The 16,659-nt window shown below is 36.5% G+C and overlaps 2 protein-coding genes across 6 annotated transcripts in view; one reads left to right on the top strand and one right to left on the bottom strand.

Moving 5' to 3' along the window:
* The window catches only part of CEP290 (centrosomal protein 290), a 94,602-nt gene extending 90,874 nt beyond the window's left edge, over positions 1-3,728 (top strand). The window contains 2 exon segments of the mRNA XM_036867462.1: positions 2,422-2,501; positions 3,462-3,728. Of these exon segments, the coding sequence (XP_036723357.1) occupies positions 2,422-2,501; positions 3,462-3,695 (314 nt within the window). The 3' untranslated portion in view covers positions 3,696-3,728.
* On the bottom strand, positions 2,649-15,973 carry C10H12orf29 (chromosome 10 C12orf29 homolog). 5 transcript variants are annotated; one of them, XM_036865493.1, is made up of 8 exons: positions 15,706-15,929; positions 12,650-12,767; positions 9,942-10,037; positions 9,004-9,120; positions 7,185-7,382; positions 5,957-6,126; positions 4,778-4,911; positions 4,584-4,654 (listed from the first exon to the last, which is right to left on the bottom strand). In XM_036865493.1, exons 1-7 carry the CDS (start codon positions 15,793-15,795, stop codon positions 4,819-4,821), a joined length of 882 nt encoding a protein of 293 aa, XP_036721388.1. In that variant the 5' UTR covers positions 15,796-15,929; the 3' UTR covers positions 4,584-4,654; positions 4,778-4,818. The 5 variants fall into 5 exon arrangements, with proteins under 5 accessions (XP_036721386.1, XP_036721387.1, XP_036721389.1 ...); XM_036865491.1 differs by lacking the exon at positions 4,778-4,911 and having other exon boundaries at positions 2,649-4,654; positions 15,706-15,944; XM_036865492.1 differs by lacking the exons at positions 4,778-4,911; positions 12,650-12,767 and having other exon boundaries at positions 2,649-4,654; positions 15,706-15,973.
* Positions 15,974-16,659: the final 686 nt, after the last annotated feature.

Here is a 16,659-nt window from a genome sequence, read left to right as displayed (position 1 = left end):
TCTACCCTCTTCCATTTGCATTCCGAAGTGATTACTAATCATTCCGCTGTTCCTGTGTGCATAGGTATGCACATATACACATATGTATGTAATGTGTATGTATATGCGTGGACACACATACAGTGAATAGTTGATCCTCATTATTTGCAGTTTCTGTATTTGCATATTCACCTACTCAGTAAAATTTACTTGTAACCCCAAATCAGTACTGTGTGGTACTTTTGCAGACATACACACAGAGCAGTGAAAAATTTAAGTTCTATGATCCACACTTTCCCAGATGAGATTCAGCAAGGTGATGCTCTGCATTGTTTCAGCTCTCATACAAGGATGACCAGAGGAGGAGACAACAGGGGGCACTGCTGCACAGGGCAGGAACCTCTGGTTCCGGGACCAGCCGGACTGGGTTTAAATTTCAGCTCTGATGCCTGTTATTGGGGCAGCCTCAGGAGTCACTTGATACTTCTGAACCTTGTTCTCTCTTGTAAAACAAAGAAAACAGAACCTACCAAGATGAATTGTTTCCAGGATTTAAGATTATGAAATCGATGTGAGATGTATGTGTATGTAGGTTTATTTTCCCTAAGAGCAGTGGTTCAGTATTCACTAATTCATTGTTCATGTTGACTTTATAGAACATAACTACTGAATAATAAGAATCGATTGTTTGTATGCATATTGTATTTGATAGCTTTTATGAAAATGCCAAATTCTGTTCCAAAGGGTTATACTAATTTATATCTGAACAGTTTTTGACTATTTCACATAGCTTTTCAATATCCTACCAAGTAGTCTTGTTGCTACTTTGTATTAAGGCTGTCATGTATGAGTCGTACCAGACACTGTGCTAAATGCTTTACAAGCGTTTTATAATTTAATTCTTATAGCCCTGAATTTTGAGTACCTCTGTCTCCATTCTACCTGCGTTAAACAGATTCAAAGCAGCTAGGAAGGGGCAGAGGCAGGATGAAGCCTAAATCTGTGAAACTCCAAAGCTCCTTGCCATTCCCTGCTATTGACCAGTAGACTGCCTCCTCTCTTGGTGACTAGAAGTACATAGGTAAACCTCTCTTGACAACATCTCTTCCAGCAGCCAGCTTGGTGTACTAAACCAGACACGGCACCAAAGAGCGGTTAATGCTGTTGATGTTAGGCAAGTTCTCTTTCTAAACCTCAGTTTCCTGAGAGGGAATTTCTGAACCCTCATTTCCTCATCTCCTATTTAAAAATGAGGATCAAAGATGGTTAAGGCTCAAAATCCTACCAAAACTGTTTTGGAAATTTTAAAGCACTATTTAAGTATACGTGATCATTAAGCTAACTTTTGGAAAGTGCTATACATAATAATCACTTTTACTGCATAATTTAATTACCAATCTGTGTAATATATAGCATCCCACTGATTAAGACAACTCAATATAGCATTCCAGTGATCAAGAATCAACTCTGTAAAAATCATTAGTACTTTCTGCAGTGGTGAGGGAAGCTTTGAAAAGTACGAGGAAAATATTTGTCTCCAACTTACAGTAATTGGAGGACCATTCCAAGGTCACCTTAATAGAATATGCTTCCTGTCCCATCCATGAAAATGTATTTGCTGACCATTATTTTCTCAAAATTCAGCATTATTTTAAAAATTTTACCCCTCAGTGGCTGTAAAATATGACCACATGACACATTATATGCAGTTTAAAGAAAGTATGTTTCTAGCAAAGATGGCAATTAAAGCAAAAATCCTATTGCCCATTGATTCTCATTATAAAATTAGAGATATGTTAACTCTGGGAGAAATCAATAAATTAAACTAAAGCCCTTGTGCTTTTTATGTTTTCCTACCAAAATATCAGGACTTGTTCATCTTTGTGTTATGCATCCTGCCCAGAACATTTTTCACATAGTATTGGGTTGGCCAAAAAGTTCATTCAGGTTTTTCTATAACATCTTATGGAAAAACCCAAACGAACTTTTTGGCCAACCCAATAATTACAGTAAATACGCACTGAAGTACATGGAATAGTCAAAGCTGTTGGGTAACAGGAGCATTTGGCCACCTTACGGTTGTAGCCCCTTCCCTAACAGTCTACTTATTCTAATGTTGTACTAGTAGCACCTAACAAATTTTCTTGGTTCTAGAATTTTTCTCTGAAAATAATGGTTTCTTCCATGTAAAGAATGAACCTGGATCGATACTTCTAACACCTAACATATGCCTCTTCTCTTTGTCTGCTTATGGCATTATAATACCTGATACAGAGGTAGCATGCAGAATTCACAGCCTGAAAAGTGTTTCAACCATAAAAGACAACATTTTCCAGGCTCTAGTTTCATAAGTTTCCTCCTTATCCTCTAAAATAAATCCTTTATCTTGAACTTATTCAGAGTGGGAAAAGCTTAGTCTAATTTTCACTTTTTTGGAGGCAGATCCTGATCAACTAAAGGAAAAGGTCAAAGATCTAGAGACACAGCTCAAAACCTCAGATCTAGAAAAGCAGCATTTGAAGGTAACTATTTTATAAATGTTTTGTGAAAACAGCTGTTGAAAACTGTTTTTATGATCACCGAGTTTTAAGTATGTATCCTAAATATTCCTGGGATCACATTTTATACTTACATTTAACCTTGATATTACAAAGTTGATTATATTCATCTGACTGTATTAAAAAATATTTATTAAAACAGAACTATCAAAAAATTGAGACAAATAGGATTAAAGAGTAAATTATTTTTAATTGTCACAAATATAGCTCATTATTTTAATACTTTCCTAAGTTTTGGGTCACATTGGGAACAGTGTCTTTTATTTCCTTTTGAAATTCTTTTCAGGAATAGTTCCCTTAAAGAAAGATATTTGATATGCTTTATCTCTTTAAGAATCTGTAAACAGAACAAAAGAGCATAAATATGAAAATTCACTAGTGATCACTGGCTATTCTACATGGTCATTAAAGCTCAAATTGTTTCTTTACCAGATGCCTAACTTTTAGCCAGGCAGAAGCCCAACAGTTTACCTGATCATAAATATATTTATAACAAGTGACCATTATTCACTGAAAATTAGATATTTGTAAAGAAAATACAAGTAAAGCCTAACCAAAGAATCTTAACCAAAATAACTTCCATGTTGTGAATAGCCAAGTTTTTTGATTGCCTCACTGAGAGTATCTTAATATTATTTTGGAGAAAGATTAAATCCCCTCTGGTTTAAGAGCTGATAAATTTTAGTCCAAGACCAGGACATAACTTACTTAGAGAACAAATAATTTGACAGTTAACAAGTTAGTTACTTACACTGTACAATGAAACCTTATAAATAAAATCTTAAGAAAATACTTCTGCCGTATATTTGACTATTCAGGTTACTTTGGCTTTCATGTTTGTAATTAAATCTCTTTAGTTCACACCTAAAGAAAGAATGTATTTTTTCCTATATATACCTTTTAAAGATAATATGTTCTTATTAGGAGGAAATAAAAAAGCTGAAAAAAGAACTGGAAAATTTTGATCCTTCATTTTTTGAAGAAATCGAAGATCTGAAGTATAATTACAAAGAAGAAGTGAAAAAAAATATTCTCTTAGAAGAGAAGTTAAAAAAGCTTTCTGAACAATTTGGAGTTGAATTAACTAGTCCTGTTGCTGCTTCTGAACAGTTTGAAGATGAAGAGGAGGAAAATCCTGTTAATTTCCCTATATACTAAGGGCCACCTCTAACTATAGTTTTATTTAACTGTTTATTAACTTTATAAGTTAAAATTCCATCTGGAAGTTCCATCTGGAAATCAGGCAAGTCTCTGACCTACATGATTTCCTTCCCAATACCTTGTACCTTTACCTAAACTGGAATTTTTAGTAAATAAAATTATACGAAAATTTCAACATATTAGAAAAGTGTATTTTTGAAGACTTTTAGGATAAGTTATATCTGTCAAATAGGCAATGAGCTATGGTGAATTCCTATACATTCATAATGTTTTAAGTTTCTTAAACATTTAAAACTGGGGTTTTATATATACTTACATATTCTCAAATTATATATGTGTGTGTGTGTATATATATAGATAAAAACACATTATGAAGTTGAGCCATAAGTTTTCTTAAATGTCTAGCAATATTAAATTCAGCTTAAAAACTATTTAATTTTTAAAGTAAATGGTCCAGAATTGTTGGTTTGTCTTTTATGCTACTACCCATGTATAATGGACTGAATCCAACCTTTGTACAAGCTGGGCAGCTTATTATTATATTTTAAATTCCAGAGGTTAAAACTCACTTGCTGTTTCTCAATAAAATTTTGACTAGATATTTGCAGGTGGGAAATTCATTTCTTCAAATGCTAGAAGACATGTTGCTATATTAGACACTGAACAATAAACAGAAACTCTGAGATATTTTTACCTTCTAAACATGGCAGAGTATTCAATATTGAAATATAGTAACAAAGAAGCTGGTTTTTAATTGCATTTCCAGTTTATACATTGAGTATTATATCTTTGAGCCTACCAAATTTCTGATTATCTATTTTTGAAAAGTGATTAAATAAACACTTAGCATCAAAGGCATACACATAATTGTTCAGATTCATGTTGATAATAACTGGTTTTGAATTCATATAAGTATCTGGGATTGGCCAGCATAAACCAAGATGATGGCGATGGACCTGAAAAGAAAAAAAAAAAAAAAAAGGGTATTAGCTTTTAGCCTGTATTATCTTCATTCACTTACAAATCTTTTGAGTGCCTACTATCTCCCAGGCACTATTTAAGGCTCCATGTCATCTTACCCTTTTTTTTTTTTTTTCATAGCTGTTCTCCTCCTGACATATTACATATTTACTTGCTTATTGTCTATCTTCCCCATTAGAATGTAAGCTTCATGAAGGCAGAGACATTGTTTTGTTGACTCTATTTCCAGCACCTGGAAACATGCCAGGAACATAATCAGGGGCTCCATAAAAATGTAATGAATAATAGAGTCTGTTGCTGAGTGCAGAAGTTAGCCAATTGAAAAATGTGGGCGGAAGGCATTCTAACCAAAAGAAATATCATGTGATAGAATCGTGTTTTTGCTCTGGTTGCGTTTGGTTAAGAACATATACAGTGTGGGTGTTTGGGAGATGGGGGTAAAGAGTTCTGGAAATTTTAGCAGGGGCCAGATCGTGAAAAATCTTAATGTCACTGAACACTTTTAAGCAGGGAAGTAGTATTCTCATTCATTTGTGAAGCATGGACAGGACAGGGATAAGACTGAAAGATAACGCTGAGGAGGGTGATAAAATAATTCAAGCATGAATCTTGTTTTAAATTAAAATCAACAGCCAATTGGTAAGAAGTACACAGATGCAATAGATGAGAATCTTTTAGAACTGATAATTGGATGTACGAAGTGATGGAGAGAGGGGTTAAAAATGATGTCTAAGTTTTTGGCTTCAGTGAATTGTTTGGAGTTGGGGTTGGTCCCAACTGGACCAGGGTCCAGTTTTGAACATTACAAACTAGAACCTATGTGAAATCAAACAGACAAGTCCAGGAGACAGAAAGGGCGCAAAGTGTAAAAGAATTCATTCTGTATATATTAACTGTCACCTTGGCACTCTTTTAACTCAACAAATTCTATAATCAGGTACCTTTGAGAAATGCTGCGTTAAACTAAGTTATTAGTACAGATGTCTCAGAGAACACTAATGTTCAACATGAATTTCCAAGAAGGCAATACATAGTATGCAGGGTTTTCCGGACATTTTCATCACTCTAATTCTGAAGCACATCTAGAAGAACCAACGCCCCACAGAATAAATACATATTGGGAAACACAACTTTATCATATAAAGATGGTGGCATGTGAGATGAAGAAATTAAATTACTACATATCAGAATTACTGCAATTTGTAGAGCATTTTAGTGCCACTTCTACTTTAAGAAGATAAAATGACATAATCACACAAATTATTTTCTGCCATTACCTTGATTAAACAGCCATCACTGCAGTGCCACACTATTCCTTCAATTTTACCCTCTCTGCAACCTTCAAACCAGGACAACAGATCATTGTGCTTCAAAGTAGGTAGATTTCTTATTTGAAATGCTCCATGTGGTATAAGAAGATGTAATGGATGCTTCTTGCTTCCTAACCCTAAAATTGTAAAACTCTGCCATTAGCCATACAGAAGTTTCAAAAAGAATGAGGAAATTTCTCCCTCCAAATTAAAAAAAGCCTCTAAAACATTGAGGAATAAATTTACCAAAAAGTTTGATTCCTTGAAGAGAGACAAGTGCCCTCACTCGAAAGTCGGCACCTTATGCCATTAAATCTAAATTCCACCTTCGTGTGCTCTATACCAGGAATTGGCAAACTATGACCTTCAACCAAACCCAGCCAGGCGCCTGTTTTTGTAAATTGTTTCAATGGAACACAGCCAACCCATTCACTTAAGTACTCTCTATGGCCTGTTTCAGAGATATGGCCCAAAAAGCCTAAATATTTACATCCAGCTTTTATAAGAAAGTCCACCAACTGCTGCTGTATGTACACCATTAGCCACATTCAACTATCATTCAGTATTTACCAAACAGCCACGCTGTATCTGATAACTTGTATAATTACTGTCTTAGATTCTTTTCACCTGCCAATCAGTCTACTTCTGATCGCTATATAGGATTTTGCTATTCCAGCTTTAATGACCTTGGGTCTGTGTTCATCCCTTAACAATACTCCATAGTGCCCTCAGGACTTGTACTCAAACCATCATGGTATATATTCGAATGCTTGATATGCTATTCATTGCTAATTATTTTATTTACTTTACTCCTAGCTGTTAATTAATGCTAAACTAATTACCTAGCCATGAAAAGCAACCTAAGTGCCCATCAACAGATGAATGGATAAAGATATGGGGTGTGTGTACACACACACACACACACACATACACGGAAAATGGAATATTACTCAGCCATAAATAAAGAATGAAATCCTGCCAACTGCGACAACACGGATAGACCTAAAGGATATTATGCTAAATGAAAGAAGAAAAAGACAAATACTGTATGATTTCACTTATATATGGAATCTAAAAACCAAAACAAATAACCCAAGTTTATTAGTCATTTCTTTAGTATTTTTTTTCAGTTGAACCTAGGAAGTTTTCTTTAAAAATGACTACTGTAACTAAACAAGAAAAAGGATTTACTCACCATATGGGTTTCCATTAATATTGGTTCCTATAAGCTCCAGTGTTTGTTCTAAGAGATCTGAGAGTGGCACTGCACTAATTTCCAAAAGACCAGGATCATCAGAATGATGCCTCAGTACCAGGGCGATTTCAAATTCATAATTTACTACAGAGGAATGCCAGCAATACTGTTTGTTGTTTTTCTCCACTGGTACCCAACCTATCATTTAAAGAAAGAAGTGTTTTTTATTGCACTGTTTTTCTTTGGATTAAGACCTAAAGTAACTTTAATTTTTGTTGCAAATTTTCTGTATTTTCTGGATGTTCTATCACATACAGGTATCACTTTTAACATCAGTGGAAATGTTAGCAGTTTTACTACTTTGTAAATTATAATCTTTTTTTTTAATCATAAGGTCTCATTCTTGATTCTGCTGAGGAATTAACCTGTTTGATTATTCACTTCAGAGCACCCAGCATTCTTTTAATAGAAAATTCACATTTTCAATAAGAATTGAGCACCATTCTAAGACACAGCACTAAAACTTTTTTTTAAATTAAGTTTTCTCTCTACCTTCTCTCCAGTTTCAGGGACAACAGACAGATGCAAGTGTTCTGCAATTTACTGTATTGTTCCAGTATTTATTGAACAATTTATTGATTCCACATTTATTGAATGTTACTGCTATTCCCTTCCTAACTACTGATGCCAGATTAGGCTTCTTTGTTGTGGAGAATTCCTTACCAAAAAAAAAAAAAAAAAAAAGACAAACTAGGGCATAAACACTATTATGACCATCACATCTTTGGCATTCATTATTTGCCCAGATTACTGTAATAACCTCTTTGCTGATCTACTATCTCCAATTCCCCACCCCTTGTAATTCTATTTCAAGAATTTAAATTTAGTTCTGCTGTAGCTCTGCTTAATAATCATCTTCAGGATAAACTTCAAACTTCTTCAGATGGAATATAAACCCCTTTAAGATCTGAGCCCATTCCACATCTCCAGCCTCTACTTTTATAGCTTCAAGTGTCATACACTCTAAACATTCCAGCCACAGTAAGGTGTTATTTAAAATTTCTCAAAGACTCCATGATCTCTCCCCTTCGTGGGAGTTTGCCTAAGCTGACCTTCTCCCTTCCCTTGCCAACTAACTTCCTGGTTCTTAAGCTTCAGTTTCAATGTCCACTCTCCTTAGATGCCTCCTCTAACCACCACAGGTTGAACTAGGAGTTCTTCCTCTTTTCTCCAACTGTACCCTGTGTATTATTTCCTTTTAGTTCTTAAATCATACTATTATTGGTAGATTTTTCCTGTTGTCTAAAAGATCATCGAGGATAAAGGTTCTGATCCTCCTCACTTCTGTAATACTAGAATCAAAGAGTACTTTGCACATTACGGGTTCTTTTAATCTGGAGTTATCCTTCTACTCAGCGCACTTTTGCAAAATTTTCCCATCTCCAGAAAAACTACTGTGAGACACCTATTTTCACTTCCCTTTGAGACAGTCTTCTAGGATCTTTGCAAAAAATATATACATATTGTTATCCCCAGTCTAAAAAGTAAAAGGCTTAATATCCCATTTCAGATTAGAACATACCGTCATCCTGACAACACTTCAAGGCTATTCCCACACTCAATGCTTTATTAATCTTCACAGACTACAGGTAGTAAACTGTCCACCTGAGAAAAGATTCTAAACTTGAGAGGACGTTCTTGATATGAAACATCTTTAGTATCGTTAAATTAGACTTAGAAAATTCGTGCTATACAGATAAATACCATGAAGTACCATGTTAAAATTAAGTTCTGTAATTTCCAATTGAATGTATAATACCAGGAATGTGTCCATTTTCATCAGGCATTGGATTCCCATTTAATTGTTCTATTTCCTTCGCTGGTATCCAGCACTCTGGAACAGGTTTGAAGTCCTCCTCAACATTCCAAAAAAATTCTAAAAGAGTTAAATAATCTTATGTGTGGTGATACTTTAAAAAAATATATATAACACTGAACAAATTCAAAGTGGGAACAGCTAATGAACCCCATAATGTCAGGTACCATATAATTAGTCTCCATTCATTACCACCACAATGTGACTACTTCTCAGGGTTAAGGTACTAACACTTTAAATTTTCAATTTTGAACCCACCACTATCTGTAACAGTAGTAACAGTCTAACTAAAGCAACCAATGTTCCAGCATGTGTGATTTATGGTAAATTTTTAATGCACTATGAATATAAATATATAAAGATTATGTGTATGAATGAGTGGATATATAACAATAAATGTATATATCTACTTATATAATATTTAGAGGCATCTACTGTAATAATTAAAAATATTAATAATCCTTTGAGATTTGTGCCTGATTTATAAAATTACCCATTTGTCTCTTAGGTAGACAAAACCAAAATGTGTCACTCATTATATATATATATATGTGTGTATGTATGTATGTATATATATATATATATATATATATATATATATACACACACACACACACAATAATTTGTATGTTTTAATAAAATGGATACGCTACAATGAAGAGTCACAGAAGTGTTAGGAAAATATTTTGAAATATTTTTCAAGAATATGCTTTTACATATAAAGATATTCAATTATAATTTTTTCTTTTCCCAAAGTGCTTAAATTGTAAAGAAGGATATAATATATAATAGAACACCATAGCAAGAAATAAGCCAAAAATTTCAACTTAAATCATGAAAAGCTTTAAAAAAAAAAAAAAGAAAAAAAAGGACCCACTAACCTTTTGAGTTTTGTTTTGAATGTAGAAAATTTTTAAACCTTTTCTCTGCTAGTTTGTTAGGTTTTCTATCTAGCCGAGCCCAAAGGTATGGCTGACCTAAAAAAATAATGAAAGGAAAAAAAAAGTTTTAAGACGCAAATAATAAAATTTATCTTGAAAGACATTTCCGTATAAAATTTTTCAATAAACAGTAGGAGTCATCTCCTCTAAGAGAAGCAACCCGGAAGAAAAAGGGAAATATGCAGTATAACAGACATCCTACCTAACAGTACCTGATGTATAAGACTTAAATCTTTGGTTAAAGAGTGATGGGGATGAGATAAAAAGCAAATGTGATTCCTTCATAAGGACATTCCGCAGCCATATTTTATTAGAAACTAGCAATTGTGAGAAACCGAAGCTACCTCTATACTAAATGGAAACATAACCAGAAAATTGTATTCACACTTTCCCTGAAACCGAACTATGTGCTATGAGGGTTAATTCCCAAAAATGTGGAGTGAGGCTAAACTGTTTTGCATGGCTCTGACCCCTGGGGTCAAGGCACGGAACACTGATTAATAACAATGCTTTACAGTCAGGGATCTGAGAAGTTTCAGGGCGGGTGCCAGCATTCTTTATTGACAACAGTGAGGCTAATGAGTTGCACCTGGTCTCAGTGAGACTCCTAGAGAGCTGATGTTGAGGCTGGTTACTTAGCAGAAAGATGCCTTCATGACCAGCAAAATATAAAAATCCCCAGCTGAGACTCCATTTCAGATTCCCGGTTTCTGAGGTGTTCCCTGCCTATATCAGTGGTGGTCCCTGCTTTAAGAAAGTGTGTCCTGCCTGGATTTGTCAGGAAGGTGGGGGAGGAGTCGGGGCAGGGGACCATAGAAGCTTTCACCTGGTCTCACCAGACCCTTTGCTGTGAGAGAGTCTTTGGTTGTGATGCGCATTATTTTAATGCCTTTGCTGCATTGCCTATCCTTTACCTGTAATAAACTGTGAATTTGCAAGCACTGTCACTCTGGGTTCTGTACGTTTTCTTTAGCAATCCAATCTTGTTTAACTGCCACCATTATACATGATTACACATATGATGCACACTGAAGTTTCTTAATATAAGTCTAAAAAAATCTTTTAGTTTCTTCAAATATATAAATCAGAGATTTATCTTAAAAATTATTGATTAAAGTTTGGTTTAGGCACTGTATATTACTCATTAGCTATACCAATACATAATATGAAGAACCAGATTAAAACTACATTGTCATTTCTGTTGAACAGACCTTTTGTTCTTTTCACAAGTAAACATAAAAGAATGCATTGCAGTCACACCCATTAAGATGGCTACTATCAAAAAAACAGAAAAAAACAAGTGTTGGTGAGGATATGGAGAAGCTGGAACCCTTCTGAAGTCCTGCTAGGAATGTAAATAGTGCAGTTGCTACAGAAAACAGTATGACAGTTCCTCAAAAAATTTTAAAAAGAATTAGTATATGATCCAGCAATTCCATCTTTTGATACATACCCCAAAGAATTGAAAGCAGGGACTCAGATATTTGTACACCATGTTCATAGCACCACTGTTCCCAAGAGCCAATAGATGGAAGCATCCCAAGTACACATTGATGGATGAATGGTATATACACACAATTATGTAGTATATACAAACTTGTGGTATATACATACAATGAAATATTATTCATCCTTTTATAAAGGAAGGAAATTCTGACATGTACTACAACATGGATGACTCTTGAGGACAATATGCTAAGTGAAATAAGCCAGCCACAAAAAGACAAATACTGTTAAGACTCCACTTATATGAGTTACCTAGAGTAGTCAAAATCCTAGAGACAAAGTAGAATGGTGTCTGGAAGGTGGGGATGCTGAGTTGTTTAATGGGTATGAAGTTTCAGTTTTGCGAGATGGAAAGTTCTGGAGATGGCTGTGTTGACAGCAGCACAACGATGAGAACTGCACACACCACTGAACTGTACACTTAAAAATGGTTAACATGGTAAATCTTATGTCATATGCATTTTATCACAATTAAACATGAAAAAAGAGGCACTTCAGAAGAGATTTCCTGATATAAAGAATGTGCCCAATATGCATTTAACTGTTCTATTTCTCTTGCTGGAATTGAGAGGTAATTTCACTATCCGGAAAAAAAATCACAAAGATTATTTCTCTCTTTTCAATGCATTTTTTTCCCTTAACATAGTTGACAATTTCTATTTGAGTTTAAAGTACATTGAAATGAAATAAATTAGAGACATTGCCAATAGTAGTAAAAACAATGGCATCAGCACTGCGATCAGTGGAATGAGAACAAGCTTTAGGGTCAGATAAACCCCATTACCAGTTGAGCCTTCATTAATTATATGGTCTCGAACAAATTACTTATGTTCTCTGAGCTTCAGTTTCCATTTCTGTGAAATGGAGAGGCTTATTGTGCAAATTAGAGATAACACATATAAAGCATTTATCATACTGTCTGGCCCTTAATGGGTATTAAGTAAATATTAGTTATCTTTCCTTCTTCTCCCAAGAGAAAGATACAATGATATAATAAGTATAATATACCAACTGTGATTTTATTGTTTTCCTATTATACTTAGGTTTCCAAGGGTTTATGAAGAGCAATGCCCCATTTCAGATATATATAGTTTAAGTGACTAAGAAAAATAAGTAATATTTGTAGTACAGTTTTATATTACCTTTGTAGGTAGTAACATAACAACATGTTCCATCCACTTTTTCTGTTGGAATTGCACTGTGTATATCTGCATCTAATGCCTTGTGACTTATAGTTTCAGTTGCCAAAACTTTAAATGGCTTAAAAAAGAGAAAGAGAAAACTGGTTTAAGATAAATAGCCTCTATGCCTTCGCACACACTCTTACCTGGAAGTTCTTAATTTCACTAGTTCTAAAGGATGATCACCAGTTTATCCTTCAAAATATTTCTCCTGTGAAGTTCTTACAAATCACCCACTCCCCTTCTACGCTATCATAGCAATACATGTTTTTCCCCACAGATTTGTAATCAGAGTCGACTTGAACAACACAGGTTTGAACTGCATGGGACCACTTATATGCAGATTTTTTTTCAATAGTAAATACTGCAGTACTACACATTCAAGGTTGGTTGAATCCTGGATGCAGAACCCTGGTTATGGAGGAAACTCGAATATGAGGTCCAACCACAAGTTATACTCGGATTTTCCACTGCTGTAGGATCCAAGCCCCTAACCCCTGGCATTGCTCATGGGTCAACTGTATTCACGTTTCTTTATCCATCATAATAAGCTTGACACCAGGAACCATGTCCTATGCAGAGCTGCATCCCTAGCACAGGTGTTAAGTGTGTTCAGTCATTTACTTGACAATTATTTGCTAAATGCCTCCTATGGGTTAAGCATTGTTCTCGGCACTGGGACAGAGATGAACAAAAAAGGACCTGCCTTTGGTGGAAGGTTCATTTTAAGGAGGGAGATGACAACAGCAACAAAATGTATAGTACAATGTTAGCTATGATAAGTGCTGAGGAGAAAAACAAATGCGGACCCTTTCAGCTTTATCAGTAGTAAACTGTTTGCATATTTAACTTACGGTTTTTCTACTGTCAGGAAGACAAGCCAAAACAGTATCAAGAATGAAGGAAAAGACAGTTTCTAGGATCCTTACCAGCTTTTTATCTGTAATTTATTTTCATTTATGAGAAAGACTATGCCACTGTTTTATAGTCTAAATTATCTGAAGTAACACTCACCTTACATAATGTGAAAAAACACTGTACAATATAAACATACTGGTGTGATAGGCTTAAGACTAATAAATGAAGTACTGTTTCAGAGTCTGGCAAACAGGAAATTAGCCCCATTCGGGTACTGATTCAGTATTTTTAAGATAAAACTGAATGGTTAGGGATTTATCAGTAACTTACAACATTGGTATCAGAGGATATCAATTTAACCTGTGGCAGTAGGACCAAGGTTTGGCCCAATTGCTCTGTGTGTGTTTGTGTGTGTGTGTGTGTTTAAATTTATCAAAGATTCTAGGGAGGAGATGACTTTATGGAGTTCTTGATGAGTACAAATATCCCTTCCATAAGAATGAATTACCTACCACTCTATGCTACTGACATGTCCAAAGGACAGCATAAGATACCAAGGGGTTCGCAAAGTTCTCCTTCTCTGTCACTTAAGTCTTTAAACTCTGACTGGAAACAGAAGGCATGTGTGTATAAAAAGTAATAGCTAGTATCAATTGAGTGGTCCTCTACAATTTCTTGGTAGGGGAAATCGCTAGGATAAGTAAGCTGATGAAAGATTTCATAGAGAAGTTCTGATTCCAAATTTTTAAAATCCTGGAAGTGATCCAGGCAGAGTGCGTAGCCTGAGCATAGAGACAGGATTGTGCTTGGTATGTTCACAGGATGAAACAGACTTTGCTAGAACAGATACGTCACTTTAAGTAGGCACCTCTGTCACAAACACACATGGCATTTTTCACTGCACTGAGCTCAGGCACCTCACTGTGGGCCCAACAGGCACTTTAAGACTGGGCCTGATTAATGAGAATCCTTACTACTCCCCTCCCACCCGCAACATACAAAGTTGAGAATCACAGCTAGAGTGAACCACTATTCAGGATGACATTGTTTCGTATGAATTAAGTTTGTTAGGGCTTAAAAAATAAAAGCCTGACAATGACTGCTACAGACATTTAGTAGTAACTGCGGGGTTTTGACTAGGAAAGAATAATGATGATCATTCTCAGCGGCAAGAAAGAACAATTTAGTGCAATAAGGGCGTAAAATATTAATAACTATAATAGCGGTGGCAGTGAGATGTTATAAGGTAAAAAGCATCAAGGTAAATGGAAAACTGGCATGAAGTGACACCAGGGTTTATCCAGTAGCCTGCCATGTGTCAGGTCCTAAAAACTGGGACTAGCAATAACACAGCAGTCTTGGCCTTAAAAGTCTTTTAGCCTGGGAGACAAGAAGGCCAGGGTGAACGAAGTTAACGGGAAGTGGAGGTGGAGTTAAATGCACATGCTGATTTTGTATGATGAGTTGAAGCACCCAACCGATAAGTGGTGATTTTGCTATCAAGGACTTTACTATATATTAAAGAGTTATCCTGATACAGGATCATTCACCAGTATTTATTAAGGGCCCTCTCTATGTGTAAAACACGTTGCTGCGAGAATAGAAAACCTTGAGATGGGAACACCAAAATTAGAATCAAGTAGTTAATTACTGATAACAATACACGAGGTCTGATCTTTAGTGACCTATTTAGGTTAGTTGTCAACACTGTCATCGGTTCCCAGGTTTGAACAGGTGAACCAAGTCTTCTAAAATCTCCACTTTGACACCACACTCGTGAAAAGTAGGAAAGCTTGTTTTGCGGTGACTATGCGACTACTTAAAGGATTTTCCTCAAAAGATGGTGACCTAAGAAGAAAGGAACATTATTTAAGATGCGGGTTTTCAATTTCCATGCGATGGCAAGTTTGAATCGCCAGATCAGAAAAATTATCCCGCAGATTCCCTCCCTTGCAACTAAGAAGGTACAAGAACCTGGAGCTCGGGGCGTAGAAGACCCGTACCCTAGACCGCCCCAGCGAAACCTGCAAACCGCCCCCGCCCCCAGTCTGCAGGGCGGCTCCACCGCACCTGGGAACCCTGTCCGGGTTCAAACGCAGCCCGCGCCGCGGGGAGCAGCCCACCCGCGGCCGCCCCGCGGGCCCCGCGCTCCTCGGTACCTGATGCTCCCTTTTGGTGGAAGGCTCCTCTTTCACCTCCGTCACAAACACACACGGCATTTTCCGCTGCACCGAGCCCAGGCGCCTCATGGTGGGTCCACAGGCAGTGCGAGTGGAAAGCGCGTTTACGAACAGCGCCGGGTCCGCGCCAGGACAACATCCACAGCAGTCAGCCGCGTTACTCAAGCCACGCACGTTCCGCGCGCTGGACCAGCGGCCGCGCTCCCGCGTCCCCCGGCACCGAGGTGGGCCGGGACGCACGCCCGGAAGCGGCCTCCTGGCCGCGGAGCCTTCTGGGAGTTGTAGTGCGGAAAGCCAAGGTACCTCCGTGTGTGCTCTCGCGAGCGTCCCTCAGGGTTGTGATGACCTTGAAAACACAAAGATCCGTTTCTGGTGTGTGTGTATTAGTAGCCGATGATATTTATGAAAATTAAATGCTATCAAGTGATAAGTAATGAGTCATTTTAGGTGGCGATTTAACACCATTTTGATGAAACCGATTTGCCTGTTCCCTTTAATATGTTCCTGGGAGAAGCACTGTAGAAGCTTAAAAATATCCGGAGACATCTCAAGGCGAAATGAAAAGTAACTTCCCTGGAAAAATGTTAGAAAACGCTACAATTAAAACATCTAGGACCCTCCCAGAAAAGAAAAATTACCGTTTGTATTACGCCTCATTGTGCAGCATAATATGGTCAAAATTGTTTCTGGTGTCTTTTCCAGAGTGAATGCAAAGTGTGGCCTTAGACCAATCCAAAACCACACGAATACCAACAACCAGCTTTCAATCTCAATTTTTCATAGGAATCTCACTTACCTTAGTTAAGTATGAGCTCCAACAGAGTCCAAATGGCTTGAGTACTTGTCGTCAATCAACTGCAGAGGTAAAAACCGCTTTGACTTATTGCTCAAAAGAACTTTGGAGGGTAAGTAATGACAGTCAATGACTGAATA

This window comes from Balaenoptera musculus, chromosome 10, assembly GCF_009873245.2.
Source record: "Balaenoptera musculus isolate JJ_BM4_2016_0621 chromosome 10, mBalMus1.pri.v3, whole genome shotgun sequence".
Lineage (NCBI taxonomy): Eukaryota > Metazoa > Chordata > Mammalia > Artiodactyla > Balaenopteridae > Balaenoptera > Balaenoptera musculus.
Note: the sequence above shows the minus strand (reverse complement) of the source record. Positions and strands in the feature narration are given on the sequence as shown.

Coding starts and splice junctions, on each gene's coding strand:
- C10H12orf29 (XM_036865491.1), bottom strand. CDS start 15,795: ATGAGGCGCCTGGGCTCGGTGCAGCGGAAAATGCCGTGTGTGTTTGTG. Junction 7,383..9,003: donor TGAAAATGGACACATTCCTG/GTATTATACATT, acceptor TTTAAATGATAG/GTTGGGTACCAGTGGAGAAA. Junction 6,127..7,184: donor TATTAATGGAAACCCATATG/GTGAGTAAATCC, acceptor TTACAATTTTAG/GGTTAGGAAGCAAGAAGCAT.